The sequence below is a fragment of the Vipera berus genome, assembly GCF_964194415.1.
Source record: "Vipera berus genome assembly, chromosome: 2".
In the NCBI taxonomy this organism is placed as follows: Eukaryota; Metazoa; Chordata; class Lepidosauria; order Squamata; family Viperidae; genus Vipera; species Vipera berus.
The window spans coordinates 196,042,875-196,069,728 of record NC_138203.1 but is presented as its reverse complement, the minus strand read 5'-3'; the positions used below and the strand labels follow the sequence as shown (position 1 = coordinate 196,069,728).

At 38.4% G+C, this 26,854-nt stretch overlaps 1 protein-coding gene across 2 annotated transcripts in view; it reads left to right on the top strand.

Annotated features, from left to right (window-relative positions):
- The window catches only part of SH3RF2 (SH3 domain containing ring finger 2), a 103,832-nt gene extending 81,831 nt beyond the window's left edge, over positions 1-22,001 (top strand). For both annotated transcript variants that reach the window (XM_081320709.1, XM_081320710.1), the window contains exons 6-10: positions 5,471-5,565; positions 6,534-6,704; positions 16,625-16,839; positions 18,787-19,139; positions 20,150-22,001. In XM_081320709.1, the coding sequence (XP_081176835.1) occupies positions 5,471-5,565; positions 6,534-6,704; positions 16,625-16,839; positions 18,787-19,139; positions 20,150-20,452 (1,137 nt within the window). In that variant the 3' untranslated portion in view covers positions 20,453-22,001. The remainder of the gene's footprint in view (positions 1-5,470; positions 5,566-6,533; positions 6,705-16,624; positions 16,840-18,786; positions 19,140-20,149) is intronic.
- Positions 22,002-26,854: the final 4,853 nt, after the last annotated feature.

Sequence of the window (26,854 nt, the reverse complement as noted above, 5' to 3'; positions counted from 1 at the left end):
GTTACATTTATAGTTAAAACATAAAAAGTTAAAATCAAATGTTAAAACCAAGGACACATGGGGAGGGCAGGGGCGGGGTGAAGGGGAGGTGGGATTTGTTATTACTCAGTCAACCACCTCCATTGCACTGTGCCCCCACTGGGCCCCAAGCTGACTGGCACAGCCACATCTTTAGGCCCTTGTGAAAAGATAGGAGGATTGGGGCCAAGCTCACATTGGATTATTGATTTTAAAAGATGATTGAATAAACCTATACTGTAGTCAGAAATAGAACTATTTATCTATGATCTAGGTCAGGGGTGTCAACTGCCTGCCTGCAGGCTGGATGTTTCACGCGGAAGCCACTTCCACCTTAGTTCCGGCAAGGGGAAAAAATTGCGATACGTCATGACATGTCATGTGACACAGTGAGTTTGACACCCCCTATCTAGGTTATTAAAGTTTAATAATAATAATAATAATAATAATAATAATAATAATAATAATAATAAGAATAAGAATAAGAATAAGAATAAGAATAAGAATAATAATAATAATAATAATAATAATAAGAAGAAGAAGAAGAAGAAGAAGAAGAAGAAGAAGAAGAAGAAGAAGAAGAAGAAGAAGAAGAAGAAGAAGAAGAAGAAGAAGAAGAAGAAGAAGAAGTTGTTGGAAGGGACCTTGGAGGTCATCTAGTCCAACCCCCTGCTCAGGCAGGAAACCTTATACCATTTCAGACAAATGGCTGGCCAGTTTCTTTTTAAAAACTTCCAGTGTTGGAGTATTCTCCACTTCTGGAGGCAGGTTGTTTGACTGGTTAATTGTTCTCACTGTCAGGAAGTTTCTCCTTAGTTCTAGGTTGCTTCTCTCCTTGACTAGTTTCCATCCCTTGCTTCTTGTCCTGCTTTCAGGTGCTTTGGAGAATAGCTTGACTCCCTCTTCTTTGTGGCAGCCCCTGAGATATTGGAACACTGCTATCACATCACCCCTCACCCTTCTCTTCATTAAACTACACATACCCAATTCCAGCAACCGTTCCCTATATGTTTTAGCCTCCAGTCCCCCAATCATCTTTGTTGTTCTTCTCTGTACTTTTTCTAGAGTCTCGACATCTTTTTTACATCGTGGTGACCAAAACTGGATGCAGTATTCCAGGTGTGGCCTTACTAAGGCATTGTAACGTATCTATCTATCATCTGTCTATCTATCTATCTATCTACCTACCTACCTATCTTTCATACAGCTCTGGGTGCCTCCCAATCAATGGTTTTGCAATATCAGACAAGTACATTGGATCTTTGTTCATGGCAGCTAGTAAACACTCAGCAAGACAGAAGAATTGTGACTCATTGCAAATATATTTTTATTTTCCTGTTAAAAAAGTAGTAGTCGCTGAATTCTGGAAGGTTTTTTTCCCAACCAAGAATAACTTTGCAGTTATTATTTAAAAGAATCAAAGTGTACAATCTAAACCTTTTCCTTTCCCTTTTCTGTAATATTTTGCACAGAAGAAAAGGCAGAGGTTAATGAAATTTGGATTGTAAACTCCTTGGTCTCTCTGCTTTGTGAATGTTTTATTCTGATGTGCCCTCGAAACTGATGGTGCTGATATAAATAACTATATCCATATCAAAATGAAATTTTATTTCTGGCAGAGTAGAAGAAACAGAGATTTGTCAAAATGTCAGACATCTATTCAGAAAACCTTTCGCCTATATTTGTATTAAAATACACAGCATTCAGAATGTTATCCTTGTTTTATTTGTATGACGATATAGCAGTGGAGAACATAGTGATTTTTTTTAAGGAAAAATTCTTTTGGGGGGAAGGGTTAAAGCCATGGAAGATTGGCTTGCAGGCTTTCAGAAAAATCTTAACAATTTTGAAATTAGAGGTTCTTATCAAAAGAACTCTTTAATAACAAGGGGCATCACATTTCATTTCCAATGGAGCTTCAAACAAACAAACAAATGAAATTGGGTACAATTTCATCCATGTTAAACGACTACAAAAACAGTTGGGTCATTTAATTCAGATTGATACTATTACATTGGAAGAGAAGATTGAACTACACATATACTGGGAAAGAGAAAAAAATATTTTCCCAGTTGAATGGCCCCAAACTGTCATTTGTCCTATGCATATAGCAACACCATGTTGAGTGCAAAATGAACCAGAGAGCTACCTTAACCATAGGGAAATTAGTGATAGGTTTACTATGCACAGTACACAAAATAAAGAAATTCAAAAACACATAATCAGTAAACCCGCTGACTTGAAGTTTAAAAGGATTAACTAAATTCATGGGGAATAGCCTCTCAACAGCTAATAATTCAGGATTCTTACATTTAACATTAGCTATTAAACCCAAGTAGACATTTTTATGAGATTATGCAGCTGTTTTCAGAAGTGTTGCCAAAACCCTCCCCATCTCATGCTGCATGCTTTGTTCTCATGGCGAGTATTTCATGGTGCCAGTATATAATGTGCCAGCATTTTTCCATCTGTTCATGTGCATATATAGATGCTGGATTCAGCACGATGGCCAACAACAAAATGTACTTTCCAGAAGCAGCCAGAATAATAGCAAAGGCTACATAGTGGTTGCCAGCAGAAGCAAGTGCCAATTTACAGAAAGGGAAACCAAACAGCTGCATCAGGAAGAGGTGGTTTGGTTTTTGGTTTTTTTTTCAGGCAGATGCTTAGGTTGTCTAGGAAAAACAAAGCAAATGATTTAGTTTCATTTTTAGTGACTAATAACAGGAAAGAGACAGGTGATTTTTTCTGACACTGGAGATAATAATATTTGAATCAGCCTTTGAATTTAAGGTTTGCAATTCACTTCTTTAGTTTAGATAATGCCCAGTAGATAATTAGGCATCCATGACATAAGACCATATTTTCCACTATACAAGAGAAAGAGAATTCCAATGTGTCTATGACAACCCCAAAAGTACAATGAATATTCAGAAAGCTATCCAAATATACTGCAAGACCCATTCGCTTTCAAAGTCAAGCAAACTATCCAGTAACAGAAATCCACAAAAAGTTCCATCCTGACAAGTATTTCTAGAAATCTTGTTTAACAAATTCATTCATATACAAGTTTTCTGCCCGGTCTAAATAATGCCATACTTACCAAGATGAATAAGTAGATATAATAACTGCTCCGGTCACAGTTGATTTGCTGAAAACAAGTATGTAAATTTCCTTCTAGAATTCCAGAAATTCACTACAATATTGAAAATCATCCTAGAGTCATGAAATCATCTTTTTGAGCAGGTTTTATAATGTAACATATGCTGGGCAGCCCACATTCATAGGGTCAGTAATAACTGAAGTCCAATTTTTGCTGTAAACTAAACTTTTTTTTCTTCTGTTCATTTGTGTCCAATTCTTGGAGACTGCCTGGACAAGTCCCTGCGGTTTTCTTGGAAAGGTTTTTCAGACGTGCTTTGCCATTGCCTGCTTCCTAGGGTTGTAAAGGAGTGATTGGCCGTACTTACCCAGCCAGCTTTCACGTCTAAGGCAGGACTAAAGTTCATGAGCTCCCAATTTCTAAACTGGTGTCTTAATTGTTTTGAGTGTAAAATTGGCTCTCAAACTAAGCTTACTGTCTATCAATATGATTGCCTGTTATAGCATTTACAAGCAGAGCTCTCTGTTCTTATGAGCTTGCAAATTATAGTAGAGTGTTTTCACCTGGTTTGCAAACTGCAGCGAATCAATTATTCATCACAATTACCGGTATCTAACCGTGGTTTATTGAATATACCACAACTGGTTAAGTTCACACCACTTGCTTAGCCAGAACCAAGCAGATCAGCTCAGATGGGTTTGTACAGCATGCTGAATTCTTAATGAGGGTTTGCAAATCACAGTTGTTGCACTTCTCTAAAGAAAAATCAACAGAAACTGAGAGGTGAGTTAATGAGCGATATATATTTATATGTAGCTGCTTTTGTTTTTGTTAGGGCAAAAGTTTGGAAAATTGCATGGTATTATGTTCTTAAAAATGATAACGGCAGCAAGACTTCTGTATCAGATGAAAATTACAATGGAAGAATAAAGCTGTTATTCTATCTTTGTCTTTGATGGAGCTAGCTGGGGTGGTGAAACTGATGGCTCTGAAAGACATTGGCTACATTCAATACAGTTGGAAATCCCTTTTGGATTTTTTTGCGTGAATCAGAAAAAAACAAAATCATGACATATGGATTTGAATTTAAGTAATATTTATAGATTATAAAAAATGGAGGTTACATTGTAATTGCAGAGCAAGAGCTGAACAAGTTTTATTTATATCTGTTTTAAAAGAAGTCAGAAATCAGATGTTTGTATTTTTGTTTCAATATTTTTTTTTATTTTGTTATATATCTGCCAGTTCTGTCCATTTTCTGTCCTCTTTTCTATTCCCTCTCTTGACTACTGATTTTCTGTGAGTTTCTTTATTTAAAACCTTAATAATTTTATATAAACCAATCAAAGCAGTGTGTGCCATTACACGAAGAATTATTATTATTTTAAAAAAAGCAAAGTTAAATTAAATGACTAGCCCAGTGTTTCTCCACCTTTGTACCTTGAAGATGTCTTAAGACACCTTAGGAGGCTTCTTTGGCACCTTTAAAAAAAACAACTTTAAAATGGGGGGGAGGCTAAGAAGTATGACCCAGAAAGTTCCAGAAATCCTTGGAGGTTCTGAGGTATGGCCTTGGGGACCATCGCAGATAATCCAGGAGTTGCCCACTTATATTAAATAAATATCTATAAAAGAATAGAACTAAAACACAGAGCCCAGTTGTAAGCAAGTACTGTTTGTTCAATACACAAAGGTTTATTCAATATATCGGAGTCACTGATGTGCTTAATAACCACATCATCTCCAGTAGTGTCCTATATACTGAGCAGAATAGGTGAAGGATACCATATCTGAAGTCTTGCAGGGAGATAAATCTTTGGGGTGGCCTGCTTATTCTGCTTCAGTTCCAATCTGCAGAGGTGATAACATGTTTAAAGTTCCTTGGAGACATCTGACTATAGCTTCAACTAGGGTGAACCAATTCTGCCAGCCCTTTGAAGGACATTCGTTTTTACTTTCATAACATTTATTTTTATTTTATTTTTATTTTATTTTAATTCCATTTATATCCCGCCCTTCTCCGAAGACTCAGGGCGGCTTACAAGCTTAGCAGTAGCCTTCATTCTATGTATATGCCTGCTTATTAGGGCTTTCACACACACCCAAGCGGCATTATTACAAAGTCAGCTTAATTGCCCCCAACAATCTGGGTCCTCATTTTACCTACCTCGGAAGGATGCAAGGCTGAGTCAACCTTGAGCCTGGTGGGATGCGAACCTGCACTAATTGCAGGCAGCTGGTGTTACTTAAGGAGGCATTAGCCCACTGCTCCACCAAGGCTAAAAGGAACCTAAAAGAACCAAGGAACCTAAAAGGGCTTTCCTTTGAATATTATTTCTTCTTTTCCAGATCAGCCCTTCCTGCTACGTGGAACCTGAATCCATGGGGCATTCTACAGCCATTGTCAGTCTTCCCCACTTACAGCAACATCTGTCTTTGAATATGTACGTACATATAATCCTCATTAATTTCTTAAGGATAACGTTTTTGTGGGGCCAGAAGATGCTATTGCCTAGCAATTACAGCACATGGTCTGGAATGAAGGTTGGGCCAAAATGCCCTAGAATGGGAATAACCAGAAGGAATTGAAAAAAAATAAACCCGTGAATTCCCTTTCCATAAGTATGCTATGCTAGTATTTTGTTAAAACTGAGATAAACATCATTCTAGAATTACTCTACCTTTATGTGTTAAATTAGCTTCCAAGCACCTGACAAGAAAAATAAAGCTCACTGTCAGAAGAGACAGAACTTTTTAATTTAAATGAAGAATCATTAGGAACAGCATGTGAATATTATGCCTTTTAAGCTACAGGTTCCACAAAATTCTAACACTGTTTGCTGGAGCAGCTAATTACTGCAATGTCATGTGTCAAAGAAATACTTGGATTTGGATGACAGATCTAAAACCCAAAAAAGCTGATGCTGAATCTTAATGTGTAATTTCCTGATGCTAATAAACAGTGCAATTATTCTGCGTTCAAAGGGAGATGATCTTTTTTGTCTGCAAGTGTATGGGTGTTTAACTCCTCTTGTTCCAGTCTCTGTTTTTCTTTTTCCAACCTGGGATCCTAGCCCAAAGCTTAATCTTGAATTGAATACATCAAGCTGATTACACCAACCCACTTAGAAATGTCCTACATACTGCTAAGGGATCCATTTGGCATTCTTGAAAAGTTGTCTCTTCTTAAATCTGATACAGTATTCACCAGAACATTCCAGATGGTGTAACAGAAGTGTTACATAAAGAAGCTTCAGATGCGCTGCTCTGGTTTAGTACAAGGCACAACAGCAGCTCCTTGTGTGGCCTGAAAGCAGAGTGTTGTGTCATAGCCTCATTATGTTGCATAAATGAAACTATTTTTTTTTAACCAGTGCCTGCTGCTTTACTTTCATTCCTTACGTTTCAATAGGTCCGTCGCTTTGCACTCCTATACAGCTCACAGCCCGGAGGAACTCAACCTGCAAAAAGGGGAAGGCATTCGTGTTTTGGGGAAATACCGTGAAGGTTGGCTAAAAGGAATGTCACTGATCACAGGAAAAGTCGGAATCTTCCCCAGCAATTATGTTGCTCCATTTTTCAGGTTTGACCTTTGATATTTATAGATTAAGAGATGTAGTTGAAAGGAGCAGAAATATCTGGAGAGGGATTCTTCCATAGCAGGGGGCGAAAATGCCAGTATGGGGCTTGAATTAGTTTAAGATGAACAAATAAGTTTGGGTGATAGTGCTGCCTACATAAATTTAGCTCCTGGTGACATGTAACCTTAATGCATCTGCCTAGAACTATTTTGGCCAAAAAGAAACAAAAATCAGCTTTGACTTCTAAGTCCCCCCCCCCCCGCTTTTTTTTCTGGATCTGGAAAATAGTTATATATTGTAACTCCTAATCATAATATGTGTTTTCCCTTCCCTGTAACATAAACGTTGAACTACAGTACCTAAAAATAATATTTTGTAACTACATGGGAGTGAACAAATCAGTAAGAAGTAGTACGTAGTTAGTACAAGCATACTGTACTTGTATATAATGGCCAGATGCATAAATTTCTATAAAGAATTTGTATAAAACGGTCACAGGCCAGTTTGTATGATACTGAAATACCACCCTACAGCTTGGTCTTCTTGCTATCCTGGATTCTCTTTTATTTTATTTTTAATTAATAGCTTATCATTGGTACTATACATATAATTACTTGTTCAAAGGGATAATTACATCAAAGCTATTCATTTACTAATTGAAACAATATATTTGCTACAAAATGTTGTAGTAGATCAACACAAGGCCACAGAAGGACTAATTTGTTTTTGTTTGTGTGCATGCAAATAAACAGGCGTTAAGGTCTCAGGATACCACAGTGAAAAACTGATCCAGGAGCAGGCATCCACAGTCAATGAATCTTTTTGCAACATTTGCTATGAAGTGTTTTTTTGTGTGTGGGTGGGTGATTAAACATTAGGAAAACCTTTTAACAAAAACTTTTAAGATACCTTAAAAATATCCAAAGTATTAAGAGTTAGTTACAAAAACTGGTCTATCAAGTCCAATTAGTTATTTTGCTTACATAAGAGCCTTCATGTTCAGAGATAACTTATTTCTGTATTCTGTATTATAAGCTACTGTGAATGCTGAAATAAGCAAAAAGTCGAGGTATAAATTCAACAATAAATAAATAAAATATATCAGATCAAGATGGATGAACCATCTGGGAATTATGTTTCTTTCATGTTATAGCCTTCTGAGAGGTATAGTATCTGGCTGTAAAAAATGGTTTCTCAATTAAATTGAGTGAGTCCCATCTAGTACAGCACATGCATCTAAACTTTTTATTTCCTTCCTTCCTTAGTTATTTACTTACAGTATTTTATACCCTATATTGCTTGCTCTCTAAGGACTCTCAGTTGCTTACAAAATTGTACATAAAATCACTAAATAATTAAGTTCAAACATAACTACATAAGCGTGTTAATGTCCATATGATGCAATCATGTTTAGTTCTGGAAATCATAAATACTTAACAATAATTAAAAGCTTTGCTGAAAAGCTTGCCTTTCTGAGTTTCATCAGGGACATGGCTATTAAGATCTCTGGGAGCAAGTTATTCCACAAGACTGGAGCATAAACTAAAGCACACCCCCTCTAGTTTTACAGGGAATGGGAATCAATATCTCAACTCTCAACAAAAGCACCAGATCCATTCTCCCTAAATTAGCTGAAACAAAAATCAAAGCAAACTTAATGAACACAGAGGCTTTTATCTTTTAGGTTACTCTGAGTTAACAGAGCCTAGTGGTGAGGCTAAGTAGGAATAATAAAACATCTACAAAACTGCATGTTCCCCACCCTTTAGTCGGACTATTGAGACAATAAAAATGTATTTTCTACACAGTTTTATTTCACCAGAGAAAACTATTCTTACAATAGTTTTATAATTTAGAGATTTCTCTCATCTTTGGCAGTTCTGAAAAATTAACTCTTGAGTTGTTGTAGTTTCTTGTTGCATATATTTAAGTTAGATATGGATGTATAGGTGGCAATATGCCTGAGATCCTGTATAAAGCTAAAGCTTTATATGTCATGGTTTTACATTGTGGTGTAACGGGCACAGGAAGATGGGGCTCCATCTTCTGCATTCGATTTCGCTCCACTGGGGACCCTAAAAAGGGTCAAAAGTTGCCCCGAAGAGGTGATGGAGAAGGAGGGGACTCTCATTGATCGTGGGAGGGTGGCAGCCCTTCCATTTGATCCAAGGAAGCCCTCCAAACCGGCAGAGGAAAGACTGGCTACATTCATGTGGCCAGTCAGATGCTGCTGACAACTGAAGAAAATAAGCATTAACCAGCAACTTTCAAGCAACGTGGATGGAACTGAGTGAGACTCTATGCTATCTTTATGACTTTAAGACTTTTGCCTGGGAAAAAACCACCCAAAGCAAAGAATCCTCCACAATGAGAGAGGGCAGGGGAATTTCCATCCCATTTCCTCAGGAAAAGAAAAGCAGCAAATTAATTGCTTGGGGGAAAATAGAGAAAATTACAAGATTAATTTGGAAGCAATACACATATATAACTTAGAAATTTGGGGACTAAAAGTGCTTTTGAGATTTATTTATTTTTTAAGAGAGACTTAAAAAGCTTGTAATATAAATTTGAATGTAAAAAACTGGAAGACGGACTCAACGACATCTAGTGGCAAACTACAGCACTACAATTTATTATGCCTAAAGGAAACTTGGCTGGAAGCCCAGACTCAGATAACAAAGTTTTCAGAAACTTTCACTTTTGAAGACTGCAGCTGGGAAAGGGGGGAGGGGAACCACTTGGGCTGCTTATCTGTGTGGCAGAAACAATAAACTATTTTGAAACTGGCCTGCCTGGACTATAAATATACATATTAACTGACTTTTAGAGCTGTGTCATGGAGCTATTTCCCTATAGAAGAAACATGCATTATTGATTGAGATGATGGAATACTTTGGACTATAAACCTTTGATTGATGAACAATTTTTAATTGCTCTTCTCTCTCTGGACAAAAAGGATGTGTTTTTCAATGGACAGAAAAATTTGAATAATTCAAAAATTATATTTGCTGAGGGGAGGCTTAAGGATGGACTGATAGGCTGGCTGGATAATTAGGAGTTCAAATGACAATTGGCTGAAAATTTTTAAATCCCTAAATAGATTGGACTATAAAGACTACATACAAAAACAAAATGGATGTTCCATACTTAGCTTCAAATGGTAAAAAAACATCCCTAACACCTGTCCCCAAAGTCCCCAGCTTGACATACCAACAAGAAAATGTTGATGAATTTCAGAAAGAAATTATTTCTATGTTAAAATCAATACAAGAGACAATTGCCTTAGCTCATGATGAGACTAAAAACAACACAAAGGAGATAAAAGAACAATTCTTTAATCTAAATCTACAAACTCAGGAAATGACTACAAAGAAGGAACTAGCAACCCAGAAAATAGAAGGAAAATCAAAGGACACAGATCCAAAGTTGGAGGATCTTAAGGAACTAAACAGACTCAGACAAATGAAGAATTGGAAGACGTAGTGATAATATCGGAAATGGAAAAGATATCTTACCTGTCACGATCTCAGAACATACTTGAGGATAAGAAAGAGCTGATTGAATGAAAGATAGAGCTGTTAGGAGAATTGTGGAAAACTGGAGAAGGAGGGAGGCTGATTAATGAATATCAATGGGCTTAGCATCCTTCCAAAAATACTTTAATCAAATTGTCTTTCTTATTCCAAACAAAATAGAGGAAGAATTACTTGATGATTCAAATGCATTGACTTGGAAAGTTAGTTGGCCAAGGAAGAAAGCTAGACTGAGACTGAAGGAAATAGAGGTTTTGCCCCATTAGATGGGATATTATACTATTAAGCAGATGTTTGATCATGGCTGAGAATAGATGATTGTTAGAAGTATTATTATAAGTAGACAGATACGATTTATAACTAGAATATTATATTTTGGTATGAGAAGGGAAATATGAAAATGCTAAGAGGGTTTGAATAAGGGAACGTTTTGGTTACCCAAATATAACATTATGAGAAATTATAAGCGATAGAGACATTTTGAACACTGATGGGAAATTAAAAAAATTTAAAAAGCTGGAAAAACAGGATATTAATTGAACAAATGGATATTAAGTGAAAATGCAATTAAGATATATTTTGGTTAGAAAAGACATTTTAAACTGACATTATTGATATTATTAGGAAAATGTAACAAAGATGTTGTTATTCAATTGTATATATATTAACAACAATAAGAATTGTATTTGCCTAATGTGGGAAAATGTGTACTACTGGAAGAAGAGAGGAACATTGGATGGTGTAATATTGGGCCTAGATTAAAGAAGTTAATATGTACCACTGAATTACTAATGGACCTGGGACAACACATTGTTTATTAAGTACTTATGATTGTAAATATAGAAAATTAATAAAATATTTATATATAAAAAATAGGGCTAAAGCTGAAGCTGCAGCTGAAGACCTGTGGAGATAAATTCTCTAATGCCCTAAATATATTCTGTTTCATATGAAATCAGCTCAAAATAGCCTCTCTCCTGGAAATAGAAATGGTTAATCTCAGAATGCTTAGCAGGCCTGGCTATTCAGTAAAAAGTGAGTTACTGAAGCAAACAAGAATCACTTGGTTGAAATAAGTGGCCATAAAAATTGAATCAATAAAAATAAAATAATTCAAGGTAGTAAAGAAATATCTAGAAGAAACCCTAAGGTGCTTTTTCAAAAGGCAGCTGGACTTCGAAATGGCCCCAACGACTCTCTAAAACAGACATGTCAAACTCGCAACATGTGGACACGGGTGGACACGGCTTCTGTGTGATGCGTCCGGCCCGTGGGTTGGCAGAGTGACACCCCAGCTCTAAAAGAATGCAAATGACCAGCTGTCTGCAAGGAATATAAATCCTTCCATTCCCCACCATCTGGTCAGAGCTGAAGAAACTTCTTCAAAGAAAAACAAGAAAGTCCAGTTGCCTCCTGAAAAAGCACCTTTGGGACAACCATGACCTGGATGACTGAGAATCTCCACAGACATGTAGAAGAAACCTTGATGCAGGAACATCAAAGGTTGGAAAGATTTATTTTAATGAAGAAAATAATTGCAAAACAGCTTTGGAAGGAAAATCATTGCATTCTCCAGTTATACCACTCTGAATTTTCAGTTTACTCATTCGATGAGTTGCTTCCCAGTCTCAGTCTGTTCTTGAAAAGTGTCCTCTTAATCACCATTAACTGAAAAGTAAAATATAATGTACTCAGCTATTTAGGGATGAATAAAACTGAGCTCATCTTCCCTTAAATGCTTCAGCAAAATTTTTGATGTTTTCTTTTAGATTTAGTGGGAAAAGCAAAATAGTTGAGCAAAATGTATGAGTCCAGATCTGAATTTGGGAATATTTTTCTTCTGTCATTCTTTTAGAAATCAAAGCAATAATTTGCAAAGGAATATAAGTGGTCTTCCCAGCAATTTTGGTAAACTGTGTGTTCAGTTTATGGATAAAAGTCAGTTCTGACAAAGGTCAAGGCAATCTATTCTCACAATTTAGAGGTTCTTGATTTTAATCTCAAGCATGTCTGGATTTCAGCTCAGACATTCCCCTCTTCTTTTGTAAACTTTTCCTTAATGATAAGAGATCACTTGTCTATTTCCCCGCCAAGATGAAATTTATAAACACAAATGCAAATGAACCAGTTGTAAAATAAAATAAAATTAGAAATAGGTACAGGTTGAGAGCACCTTCTTAAATGAAAACAAAATCTGACCTTAAATGAAATGTGGCTTTCTTTAGTGCCTAGTCTCCTTAATCAGAATGGATAATAGTGGAAGAGAAAGGATATACGTGTTCATGATGCATCTCAACCATATTAGCTTGACAACAAATGAGTTTGAGTGGATCTCTCAAGCCCCTATATCAGGGGTAGGCAACCTTGGCTCTTTTATGACTCGTGGACTTCAACTCCCAGAATGGCTGGCTCAGGAATTCTGGGAGTTGAAGTCCACGAGTCATAAAAGAGCCAAGGTTGCCTACCCCTGCCCTATATTAATTTTGAGAGAGCAATGTGTCATTCTTCAAAATGGTGTTTCTTGAGATTATTATGTTATGTTTGGATAACTGAATATTGTAATCACTGAGCATTTGAACTGCGGGTAAACAGTGAAAAAAATGACAGGTTTTAGTCTGTAGTTTGAGATGTGGAATGCTCAAACAGCTACCTAACTAACCATGTTATTATTTTACGCATTTCTTCCCTTGTGTTTTATCATGTTAAATTGCTCAATTTAAACTGGAAACACCAAGGCCACTTTGGGCCCAGAATTATGCTTGCTGACATACGCTAAATTTCTTCCCAGTGAGGAAAGCCAGTTATTCTTCATTTTTCAGGCACATTTTATTATGACATGGCCTCCAATCACACCTTGGGGCCAGTTAAGTGAACAATCCAACACAGATCCCAGGAGATTGGAAGCAGTTTTATAAAGTACTTTACTTATGAACACTAATATTGTGCATCATACTTTTGAAACAAGTTCATAATAAACTAACAACTTCAATATTGAGATGAATCATTGTCCCGTGATTAAACCATAATTTTTTTTGAAAGCAAAAACTAGTCATGGGAATGTTATTAGAATGGACTACAAAGTGATGTTTGTTTGTTTTTCTTTTCTCCCTGAGAAGAAGCACAAATGCTGCTGGTTTATGTTCACAGCAAATCAGGACCACTTAGGTTATTAAAGCAACTGCTCATGCAGAAATTGCTGGCATTTAAGAGCTCTGCAACCTTGTTGGCCTCATCAGGGGAAAAACATGAGCAAAGAAACAGTCACATTGGACTGCAACAATTTTGGAAGGAAAAAGAGGTGGACCCACAGTTGGAAAATAGAATTACAAGTAGGAAACAGAATAATTGATGGATTTTTGTCTTTCAAGATCACTGCTTTCTTGGTGCTTCATCAATAAGCTTTTTTAAGTATAAGCAGTAGATACAATGGTTTGTTTTTTGCCAATTGGGTGTCAGAGGTACAGTAGTGCTGGTTGTTGGGGGAGGGGGCGGTTTCACCTTAAAATTTTAACAATAAAGAATGCTCCTTTCAGGAATCAAGCCTAAATTGTTCATTCCTAATGCTTTTTTTTTCTTGAAACCAAAGCTTAATTAACGTAGCTTGAAAGCTACTTTTTCAAAGCCTTGGTGGAGCCTTGGTGGAGCAGTGGGCTGATGCCTCCTTAAGTAACACCAGCTGCCTGCAATTAGTGCAGGTTCGCATCACACCAGGCTCAAGGTTGACTCAGCCTTCCATCCTTCCGAGGTAGGTAAAATGAGGACCCAGATTGTTGGGGGCAATAAGCTGACTTTGTAATAATGCCGCTTGGGGTGTGTGTGAAAGCCCTAACAAGCAGGCATATACATAGAATGAAGGCTACTGCTAAGCTTGTAAGCTGCCCTGAGTCTTCGGAGAAGGGCGGGACATAAATGTAATAAAAATAAAAAAATAAATAAAGCTCCCATTAGGGTTACATTAAAGAATCAAATACCAAATGGCATTAAGCTAGTCATAGCTTTTATAATATACAACTGAAGATTGACTGAAGCTTGCTTATAGGAGACCCATTTCTATATTCAAGGAATGTGTTCGTCCCTTCCAAAGCTGTGTTCAAGCATAATTAAACTGCCTCAGGCCTTGGGTAAAGGTTCTGATAGAAGTAGGTAGTATCTCCTGTAACTGTTTAAAATTAGATAGCTGAGCAGCTCTTCAGTTCTACCCACTGCCTTGAATATAAATAGTTCTTCCTCCAGAGGGATCTTCTTTTCAGTTATTAGCATATGTTCTGCTTGTGGGCCTTTAGAAACATTTATTGTTCCTACTACTACTAAAAAAAAAGTCGGTCTGTTTGGGTGAGTGATGGTCCATTTCCACAACCAGGCAAGATTTCGACTAATACCCTGTTTGTGCCTCTTTGTCTTTTGTTTCTGGCATGTTTGAAGCATCCCTGTCCTTACAGGTTTTTGCCTTAGGGACAATGTCCTCATGAAAATTGTGAGTTATGCTGAAGAACAGTTCTACACATGGTGATTTCACAAGCTCATTCTCCCTGACCATTTATTAACCCCTCCAAAGCTTACCACTCCCCATCACCAAATCGGTCCTTCTTTCTTATAGATAACTGTTGCAACTGAAGGCTCCGTCTCATGAAACTTTGAAACCCATTTTTGTCTACTGAAAAAAATCTATCAGCTTTCCTTGTTATATTATTTTCTGGGAGACTGAATAAATTTTGCATCTGTTCCCATACACATTTCTCCATATAAACTAGAAAACATGAAATTAACTCTTTATATGTTTGCACATACTTATAATCTTTGCAACATTTTCCCACCACCGATTTCTATTTCCAAGTGATTTACTTGAGTAATGGACAATTTTGGTAATTCTGAATCATTACATAAATTGTCTATCCACAGTCACTATCCATCTCCCGTCGCACATTGAAATACCCGCAGCCTTATAAAGCAGAACCACAGATACCTGTCCCATTACCCATTTCTACCCAGTCCAGTGGACAACTTTCCTTTAATTTTATAAGTGCATAGTGGGGAAAATAAATTGTACAAGTAGTTGCAGATTTTTCAGTGAGGAGCATTGCACCTGGCTTATAGGCTAAACAGAGGAAGAAACATTTGTATGAGGCAGTAGAGCAATAGTAGACTAAAGCCAAAAGCTAAAAATAAAAACACCTTAAAATATGATTAATTCAAATTAGCAGACTCGTCAGTCACAGAAGCATGCAAGCATTCCCATACAATGAATGTGTTTACCCTGCCAAAGGATTTATGCTGCTAATATTTACCAAAGTAGTAACTGCCTGTGGGGATAGGCCTGAATGGAACTGTATATTTCTGGATTTGATTTGTGCAAAATGTTTTGAATTTGAAAAGTTGAAACAGGCTGCTTTGATCTCTTAAGAAGTGATCTAATCTTATGCTGATAAAGATTCTCAGTCATTCAGGTAGAGTGGTCTGGAAGTTGAATCACAGCTACTGAACTTCTTGTTGTTGGTTCAAAATATTTTGCTGCTTATCCAAGTAGCTTCTTCAGATTGAACAAGTTGGTTATAGGACCCCATAGATGTCCTTCTAATCTGGATGGGCTTGTTAGGTGAGTAGGCAGAAAAATGTTGGTATATAAGTGTTCCAATTGCTAAATCCTTTACCTTAGGTGGGTCAGTAAGCCTATCAAGATTAGGTGAGAAATAAAACCTCTCTGGAGGACATATAGTTGCCATGATTCAACTTCCAGATCAGGGGTGTCAAACTGCTGGCCCACGAGCCAGATGCATCATCCCAAAACCGCGCCCACCCCATTGCCGGCAATGGAGAAAAAGCTCCGATATGTTGCGCAACATCACATGACGTTGCGAGTTTGACATGTCTGTTCTAGATGATGAAACCTTATCTTACTAGATACTTTCGAAAATAATCAAAACATTACTAGTAAGGTCAGAACAAAAGGGCTCACTTTCTGCGAGAGTCAGATGTTTCACATACCATAGTACTTCAAATATTCATAGTTGGGTAGAAGTAATTATAATAGGCATGAGCTATATATCATTAGAAGATGAGTCATCATGTTTTAGTTTGCTTTGTAGAAATGCAGAACCTGCAACATTAACATTACAATTCTCAATGTCTGGAAGAGTAATGGGTGGCAAAAAAAATCTTTTTAAAAAAATTAAATGCAAGATTAAAATAATCTGCAAGGATATTTTGGTTCAGAATGTACAAATGTTTGCTGAAGTGGGCTACCTGCATTTTGTTTTTACTTTTCTAATAAAAAAGTAAATAAAATTCCTGAATCTAAATTGTAACCTATGTTTCCTATGTAATGACCTGAAAGGTATCTGCTTCTAATGAACCACCTCTCTCCCTCTTCTTTTGCTCTCCCGAACAAACAGAAAATCCTCCAGCTTCTCGGATTCAAAGATGCCCTCCCTTTATGCATGGACGTTATCCACTTCCTCACTTTCATCCCAGGGAAGCATCTCAGGAAACCATCTAGGGCAAAGCAGACCTTTAAAATCTCTGACTTCACCTGTGAGGAATCTCTCTTTGCCCAGCGTTTCAGGGCACACACCATCACTGAGAAGAGGACGGAGTAGCAATAAGAAGAGTAAGTCCTAGCATGAGAAACAAACAAGTGGACCTGTTCCCCAAAGGCAGAGATATGACTAGAAATCTTTAATTATACACTAAAACTCGGGATGGATGGCCGTAGTAAACATAATAAGCTGGATCAGAATTCAGCCCTACCAAAGGCAAGGATGTATTTATACAGCGCCTGGAAGATCTAAAAAGTGCAGGAGGATCAAATGTTTAGACACTCTGTGGCAGATAAATTTTTATGAGGGGAGAAATCAAGTTAAAATTCTATGTCTCCCTGCTATGCTCAGGGTCTTTGTTTAGAGACAAAGGATAAAATAAGAATCTGATACTATATAGTTCTCAGAAACTGAGGTCAGTGTTCAGTCTGAAACAATATTTATGTAGAATTACTGTAGAATTATGTTGGCAGAAAACATTTTGCTAGGTGCAAAAATGAGCTTAGAGGAAAATAGTAACCATTATTAGGCATCGTAATTGAACATGGTAGTTTATAGATCATTATATACATTTGTTTTAGAGCAAACAAAATGCTTAGCAGAATCCAGTCTTCATTCGTTCCAGATTAAATGCACAAAGGGTATGAATGAGACTCTTATTAAGAACTTCTATCTATACACTTGTTTCTATTTGGGAATTGGTGGGTTATTCAGGGGCCTTTGTATTGGCATCTGAACAGTAAATACTCTCTTCTGCCTTCTTTATTCCTCATACTTTGGGCATTTGTCATTCATTTGGACATTCTAAGGAAAAAATTGGAAAGTCACAAGGAAACATCAAGGTTGGAACCTATGAATAGGTCACAATTTTTCTACATTTTTGCCACAGAGCAGCATAGTACAGGTGACATTTAATTGTTCTCAATAGCTGTTTTATTTAATCAATCTGCTGCAGCCAGTGCAAAGCAAGGCAAATGACAATGCAAAAAGAAAAAAAAAGGCTAGTGACAAAAACTACGAGTGATGATAACCAATGTGGTTGCTGCAAATAAAAGAAATGAAGTGAGCAATAAAGTGAAGCAAATTCCATGGTCCCATTTACAAAGTACATAGTTAGAAAAACATGTCTGTGCTTCAAACATTAAAAAAAAATCCTTAGTGAGAGAAGAAGACAAATACAACTTTAATTGGATGAATATATGCAAGCTCCAAGGCACATGCTGAGTATTTATTTCAATTCAAACCTGAAACAAATTTTCTGCCAAAGCTCGAGTTTGAGTAGGTATTTAAAAAGAAGAGATTAAGATACAGGCATGTCTTCCTCTCTGTCAGACTGTTGTTCATCTTAGTCCAGTGCTGTCCCCTCTGACTTGTTAGGGGTCCCAGTAAATATTTTTCATGTAAAGTCTAGACCAGCGGTCCCCAACCTTTCCAGTTCTACGGACCGGCAGGGGGTAATTTTGGGTGCACGTGTGCCGTTTGAAAAAAATGCAGCTTCACACATTTGTGCTCGCGTGCCATTTGCACATTCCGGTTTCCATTGGGCCGTGGACCGGAACTGAGCCACGGACCAGGGGTTGGGGACCCCTGGTCTAGATTACTGAACTTGTGTTTCTAGGATAAAACACTAAGCATAAAGGGCAAAAGGAAAAATGAGTTGAACCTGTGAGTCATATCATCTTCCTAGTAGCCAATGGAACTGGAGGAACACAGATTATTCTGCCTCCTAGGGTTCATTAGTTCAGGAGAGAATGAGCTTAGAACATACTTCATGTAAACCATGTACTCTACTACAGTGTTAGCTCACTCTTGTAATTTCCTAACAGCTCTTCACCTTCTAGTAGCATGTCACATAGTGCTGATCAACCCAAACTCTAGAATTCAGTTAAACCCTGCAATTCAATGAATTTCTCCCACCCTTTTTAATATGAATTCTCATGATTTGAATTCTCAACAAGGTGGTTTGGAAGAGCTTATTGTTATCTTAACCCTCCTCTCTTTAATTGTTTGTCTTCTAGGTGGATCTTTACAGAAACCTTTGCAACCAGGAGCCCTTATTTCTTTAACCAGTTCTCTTCAGCGACATCCTCCAACTCCAACACGATCTCAACAAACTCCAATATATCAATCTATTTCGTCTTTGCCCCGAGGAGTTGGCACAGCTGATACAGGAATCAAACTGAGCGCCTCTCATAATTCTTCCTTAGTGCTATTGCCCCGAAGCAGAAGCAGCAGAGCTCCTTCTGTATGTAGCTCGGTCATTTTGGATACCAGTGAAGTACCAAAGAATGAATTAGCTGTGAAACCACCTGCATCTGCTCCACCTTCCATTCTGGTGAAACCAGACACACTCAAAAACACCAGTGAGAAGGTAATAATAGGGCCTGTTCCTCCAGTAATAGTGTTATAGTTGTCAGATGTTAAGATAATACAAACTATTGGCAATTCTGTGAGAATTGAGTGATGTGCATTAAAAGTTTGAGACCAAAAGCCACATTTGGCCTACTGGAAAAAGTCTAAATTTAAATTAAATATAATTAACATGTTTCCCTCGTATCTAATGATTTCTCCTCTTCTATCATATTAAAAATTCATCATATTCATAATTTCTCAAGAAGCAGTTCTCAAGCAGATAGACACTCTAACTTATTTTTTTCAATAACAGTACCAAGCGTACACCATACAGTCTGTTCTCCTAACACACATGAAATTGTCCTTATTCCTGAAGATTATACTTTGGCATTAAATATGTTCAAGGCTGAAGTTAACTGGCGTTAATAAACATCATTTATAAGTGGTTCTTACTAAATTAGTACTATAAGAGCGATTATGTACATAGTATTATTTCAAATTCAGTTAACTTCACAAATAGTATTTCAGTGTTCTTTATAAGAACATTATAGGGTAGACTGATTTTACGTCCATATTAAATCAAAAGAATTATCTTACATAAATCTGCTTAAGAGTTAGTCATCTGTACTTCCCAATCCATGGCACAGTTTCCATTCCATGCAAAGAAGGTTTCCCTCAGCTACTGATCTGTCTCATATAATTCAGCTGTAAGTGGCTCAACAGTTGTTGGAAGACTCACATAATGTATGTCTCAGAAATGTTGCTCCTTTCCAAAAACATTCCAAAACAAAGCTAGTTCTGTAGATACAACCATTAACTCACCTTTCAAAATTCTGTCCAATATGCTATTTTATTTATGCTATTTTATGAGAGAGATAAGGTAACTTGTCTTTTCCCATTTTGCTGGGGAAATTGTAAAACAGAATTTAGTTTGCCTGTTTGGGGTATGTTTTATACAGTGGCATAGCAATCTTTTCTGCAAGCCTTCTGGGAGTAAATTAACTCCAGATTTCTTTACTCTATTTTCAGCAAGTGAAAACAGTGCGATTTCAAAACTACAGCCCACCACCGTCCAAGAGACATAATTCTGTATCTTCAGTGAACCTCTCTAATGGCAAACCTGAACAAGGAATGATTACAGAAGCCATACAGCCAGAATCGAACATCAAGAGCCCTGAAATATCAGCTTTGTATTCCCACCACATTGTCTCTAGTTCAGTTCATCAGAAGAGGATGCCACAGCACAAGACCTCACCACTGGACCTTTCTAGCCAAGCTGGTCACCTGACCTTTCCTACAAAAAAGAATTATAATAGCACCTCTGAGAACTGAGAAGTTTAACCTTATTTAATTGGCTATGTTTTGGACATGCACTATTATTCACTGTTTGTAAGCAAGAAAAAGGATCAGCAACCAGATGGGAGATAGGTTACAGGTCCAAACTGCTAACACCTTTTAAAATGTTACTGTTTTACCAATGGGCTCAGCCTCTTTAGGACTGTATCCTCTCACTGATAATTACAAGATCTCACCAACAGTATGGGAAGCTCTTGTTTTACATGGCTCAGGAGTAAACCTCACGCGACATGAGCCTGCAAAGTTCTTCAGATGCAAAAACTATTCCCAACTGTAGTGTCAATTCTATTATCACTGTTAGATCTAAATAATAATATAATAATAATAATAATAAAGGACTAGGAGCACAGAGGCCATCCAAAATCCATATTGCTCTAAGTTCAAATCCTCTACAATTCATTTGTGAACAAGAACAAAGAGATTTTTGCTTTGCTTTGCTTTGTTTTGCTTTGTATTCTGACCACTTTCTAAGCATGGTTTAACCACCATCCTTCCTTTGCTTCTTTTGAAGCTGAGCTATCACATCTTTCTTATAACTTAATATTTCCATTTGCACTTTCCATTTATGTTAGAATTCAGAATGTTTTTGGGGTTGTTTTTTTAGAAATTAAAAATCATTCTCGGCTTTGAAAACATTATCTCCAAGGGAGGTAATGAGGTAAACCCACTGAGCAATTCTCACTTAACAGAAGGACCTATGAGTCTTTCCTTCTCCCTGCACGCAGGTTCACTTCTACACAATGACTGATTAAGATCGACTTTTCAGATTCTCCCTGACTACCTAGCCTCAGCAATAAACAGGATCAGAATTCTATCACGTTAACTAGCTGTGACTGATGTTTAGAGTAGTGCTATATATGCAGTTTGATTTTGTTCCCTTTATTAGTTCAAAGGTTGTGCAAACTAGCCTGAAGTAAAAGAGCAAGTGTTGTCATTGCTCCTGCAGTGTCATTTCAATAAATGTTGGAGCTAATAGTTGTGGATGATTGCATGGAACCAATGAAACTAATGCAACACTGGAGGTCTGTAACTGGCATACAGCATAAGGAAAGTTTTCAAGAATAAGTGCATGTTCATCATGATTTCTTGCCAAGGGCAAAATAATGTAATCTTCTAGAACCAACACTAACTGCCTCTAATTGTATGGAAAGTAAGAAAATGTTCCGGTACTCCACAAATACAGCAAAATACAGGTAAATCAAGAGATTAATATTTGATTCCAGACTAATTCATGCCTGAAAAAAAACCACTTTAATTTGCATTCTAAGGAAGCAAAAAAAAAAAAAAGCTGCACTCCGGGCTACTAGATAGAAAAAAGAGGACATATTATCAGCATATTAGGGAGGGTGAATTATTTTGCTGCCTTAAGACCTCTAATGTGGCTTGAGATGATTTCTTCTCCCTGCTGAACAGCAGTTTTGGTGCTTCATTTTACCCTTTTTTCCTTGACACACATGCTGATGTACAGAAGAGTTTCTTCCCAGATGTGAGATAGGTTAACCTATAAAAGTGGTTGGACCATGGAGTTCCGGTGAGGTGAGGTTTAAGCACAACTCTCTGACTCATTAGAACTCATAGTCCTAATAACCTTCCTGTTTCCAGCTCATTCTGGAGCTACCAGAATGCACTACCCAAAACACATCATAGGATGTGCAAACAGAGGCAGAACAGCTCCCACCTCATGGTTTCACACATGGTATCTGTCTACAAGTGCTATCTTTCTAAACATAGACATCACATGACATCTCTAGAAGACAAGGGAACACTGCATAAATCTCTATGAGTCTTGTGTTCTAGACAACTACAATCTCTGCTATTAGGTTCCTCTGTTCAGAAATGTGTTGACTCCCCCGCCCCCAGCTCACAGGACAAGAAGGAGTCACACAAACTCCAATTCTTCTTTGTATTAGAAAAGGTTTGAGTAATTTATTTATTTATTTATTTAGTTATATTTATATACCGCCCTATTCCCTGAGGACTCAGGGCGGTTTACAGGGAATTAAAAATCCAAAGTACAAAAATTAAGAACCAAATTAAAAAATATTAAATTGACCCTGTAGTCGATTAAAAAGAACCCCAAATTAAAATTTCTCCTCAGTCTGGGCCCGAGAGCTCGAAGAGCCAGGTCTTCAGGCCCCGGCGGAATGATCGGAGGTCGGGGGCAGTTCTCAGCTCCACCGGCAGCTGGTTCCAGAGGGCAGGCGCTCCCACCGAGAAGGCCCTATCCCTGGGTGTCACCCGCCGGCAATCTCTTACCGGCGGGACCCTTAGCAGACCCTCCCTGTGGGAGCGCACTGGGCGAAGGGCGTTTGATGCCGGCAGCAGGTGTTCCCTCAGATATCCCGGACCCAGGCCATGTAGGGCTTTATAGGTGATAACCAGCACCTTGAATTTCACCCGGAGGGCAACCGGAAGCCAATGCAGCTCACGGAGTAGAGGTGTTACATGGGAGTATCGGGAAACCCCCATTACAACTCGCGCGGCCGCATTCTGCACCAGTTGAAGCCTCCGAGTGGTCTTCAAGGGCAGCCCCATGTAGAGAGCATTACAGTAGTCCAAACGGGTCACAAGCGCGTGAGTAACTGTGCGTAGGGCATCTCGGTCCAGATAGGGACGCAACTGGCGCACCAGGCGAACCTGAGCAAAAGCCCCCCTGGTCACGGCTCCTATATGGTCTTCGAAATTGAGCCGTGAATCCAGGAGGACGCCCAAGTTGCGAGCCCTATCGACGGGGGGTAACACCTCACCCCCCATCATTAAGGATGGAATAACTTGGTTAACCCGAGATGCCGATATGCACAGCCACTCAGTCTTGGCGGGATTGAGACGAAGCCTGTTTCTCCCCATCCAGACCTGAACCGCCTCCAGGCACCGGGACATCACGGAGAGGGCATCACTGGGTTGGTTCGGGGTGGAAAGAAAAAGTTGGGTATCATCAGCGTACTGATGATACCCCACCCCAAAACCACGAATGATCTCGCCCAGCGGCTTCATATAGATGTTGAACAGGAGAGGCGAGAGAACCGACCCCTGAGGAACTCCACAAATGAGAGACCTCGGGGCGGATCTCTGCCCTCCTGTCAACACCGACTGCGAGCGGCCCTGGAGGTAGGAGGAGAACCACCGTAAAATGGTGCCTCCCACTCCCAGCCCCCTGAGACGCCGCAGTAAGATACCATGGTCGATGGTATCAAACGCCGCTGAGAGATCTAATAGGACCAGGACAGAGGAGCAACCCCTGTCCCTAGCCCTCCAGAGATCATTCACCAGCGTGACCAATGCCGTCTCCGTGCTGTGTCCGGGCCTGAAGCCCGATTGGTACGGGTCCAGATAATCAGTTAATGCCTGCAAAGAGCTATGGTACAATGAGTGAGTGTCCTGATTCTTGTGCAAGTCTACATAATTATGCCAGTTCCTGTTCTTGGTTATTCCATCAGGGTTGTTAGATATGCATGCAACTCTGGGCCCATTTCAGTTTGCTTTCCTTGGAAGCCATTAACTTAACGCACTGCCAAACTACTCCTGGTGAAGATATGGTGATGTGAAGCAGAGCCAACAACCATAGTGGAATGAAGTAAATCTCAGTCCAACTCCACTCATAGAGTGGTGGTTGTGTGGAAAATAGGAAGGGGAAGGAATATTAGGTATGTTCACCACCTTGGATTCTATATGAAAAAAAGAATAAAATTAAAATCCTAAGGAAGGAGGAGAAGTGGGGGGGGGGAACTAGTTAAAGGAAGAAGACACTTAAATTTGACATGAATACAGAATGAAGGAAAATATTTTAACATTGGACATATTCAAGGATATTTTTGAACAATGGATCCAGACATTAATTTTAAGAGCATCTGCCTCTATACATAGACTGTGTTTAAAAGATATTATGGAAGTGGAATAGGTTTTACCAGACAAGGCTGAGATTGATCTGAACATGGATTTTAATATGACAGGCTTCAAGAATGATCTGGATGGTACACTGGACATACAAAACAAAACAGCTAGGGTCTTAATAATTAAAAAGGACATACAAATAACCAACCAAAAGAGTCATGTGGATAACTTTCTTAAATTGGATTTACAAAAGACATTTGTTAAAGCTTTGAAGAATTGTGTGAGAAGGGACAATGAAAAAATGAAAATTCTAGGACATTATTCGAAGGGTTTAACGATCAAGATTGTTAAAAGGAAGAAGTATGAAGTTGGGTTATTTGATCAAGGTTAAAATAGGTAGATTGATATCTCTGATAACCCTTAAGGAACTTTTGCTGACTGGAACTAAACAATGAGGCTTTAAGGATTTGTTTCTAAATAAGAGATGGATATGGGGAAAAGAGATCATTTGTTATATTTTAAAAGTAGGGGATAAGCTATTAAAATAGTTTATATTTGTGATGAAGGGGGAAGTCGTTTCTTTATATAGTTCTTTTCTTCTTCTTTACTATTGTCTTAATTTTTTTCTTCCTTCCCTATTTTTTCTTTCATTTTTTTTAGTTTATATTAGTTTTTATCTTTTTACTTTAATACATTTTAATAAAATTACAATTAAAAAGTAAGCAATCAACAAAGTGCATGGGAAGCAGCTTCATATGATCCAGAACTTCCTTCCAATGGAGAGAGAAGCAGTTTGTATTGTGGGCACAGAGGCCAGGAGCTGCAATTCATTTCCTCCCTTTTAATGTGCCAATCCATATCAGGGCATGCCTGGCCTTTAATTCTGTAAGGGGAAAAAAATAAAAACAAAGCATCACTACTGGTACGAAAAGTATCACTTCTACTCTGATTCAATGACTAATAGACATTCCAAAAGAGGAATATATTAACCTCTTTTAAAACATACTGATCACAAAGACATTCCTGAACAGGCGAGGATAAGCATGCCTTCCACAATAGCATCTAATCGCCTAACTGAACACTTTTCTAAAACTGAATCTTTCTGAGAAGGCATCATTAGTTGGGGTGGGTGGAGGTGGGTGGGAGGTGTCTATTTATGCCTTCCTCATAGGAATGCAAATACACATTCCTGAGACACACTTGTGCCAAAAATAACCATCGCTTGAGAATGTGTAGATGGAGCTGCTGGCGAACGCTGTACTCACTGAAAACGGTGGTGGGAAGATGCCAGCTGTAAAAACAAACCAGAAAAATGAAAAACGGGCTCGCATATCAGAGCCCAGGGGAGGCAATAGGGAACAGAGAAAGGTGGGGGGGAAACAATTTTCATCCATTTACATTAATGTGCCTGTTTTGAAAAACCGGAGGTGGCTGATTTGATGATAAAGGGGTTTGCAGAGCCAGAGGGACAGTTTGGCTGCATCCAGTGAGACTCCTGGGCCAAAGATCTGACAGCCTTGATGCAAAACCATGACCAGCTTATGATTACTTGCCTTTAAGCAGCAGGAGCCTTGGCACAAAGAAAGCTTTAGCTCATTATTTGCTGCTCTAATTATTTTCCAAACGAATTGTTTGAAAACAAAGGAAAACCTTTCCAATCCAACGGAAGCAGCTGTTCGGAGCCAGTGCCCTGGCTCATATAAAGGCTAAAGCCACTGCCTACCTCAACTGTGCATTTACTCAACTGCCAAACACAGGAAGCTAGAAGGTACAGGAGCTATCTGGAATGGTTTGATTGCCATCACTTGCCATTTGCGTGATGCTTGTCATCAGCACGACGTGTTATTCATGTTGCTTCACCTTCATAATTGATGACGTAGGTCTTACTGAATAGAATTTGGAATCGTGGACACGGACACAGTCCTACCTGCTTTAAAGGTAGGTGATGTGGCCTTAAAGGAGCAGCAGCTGACAGCTTTATTGGCAGCAATACAGGATGCATTGAAAGTACTTTCATATCTAAGGGGTATGAAGGGACGAAGGGGAAATAGCCATAAAGATCAATGCACGTGACCTGAAGCCAACACTTGATTTCAAATCAAGGAAAGACTGAGAACATCCTGCGTAGATAACAAGATTCTGAAACTTTAGGCAAAAACACTCAGAATTGAATGGGGTGCACTTCAACACAGACTGTTGCAACTGGTGACCATCGAAGGGTGAGGCGGGGAGAAAGAGGGTCCCACATCTGAAACATTCTAGGCCACTTCCAGGATTTGCCAGGCAGCAGAAGGATGGTGACCTGCTTTAGAATGGCAGTTTGGAAAAGAGCAAATAGTATTTGTTAAACCAGGAAAGGGTTGCTTGAATAGAACAGCAATGCTTTCATGTAATGGCCTTTGAAATAGGGAGGTCCCAGTCTTAGGTTGTGAGAAAATGTGAGAATGGCCTTGGGAGAGAGAAGGAAGAGCCACGGCTTAGGCAAAGTCAGCAATTGGAAGGGAAGGGTGGAAAGAATTTCAGAAGGAAATTCTCCCCTTTCTCTTT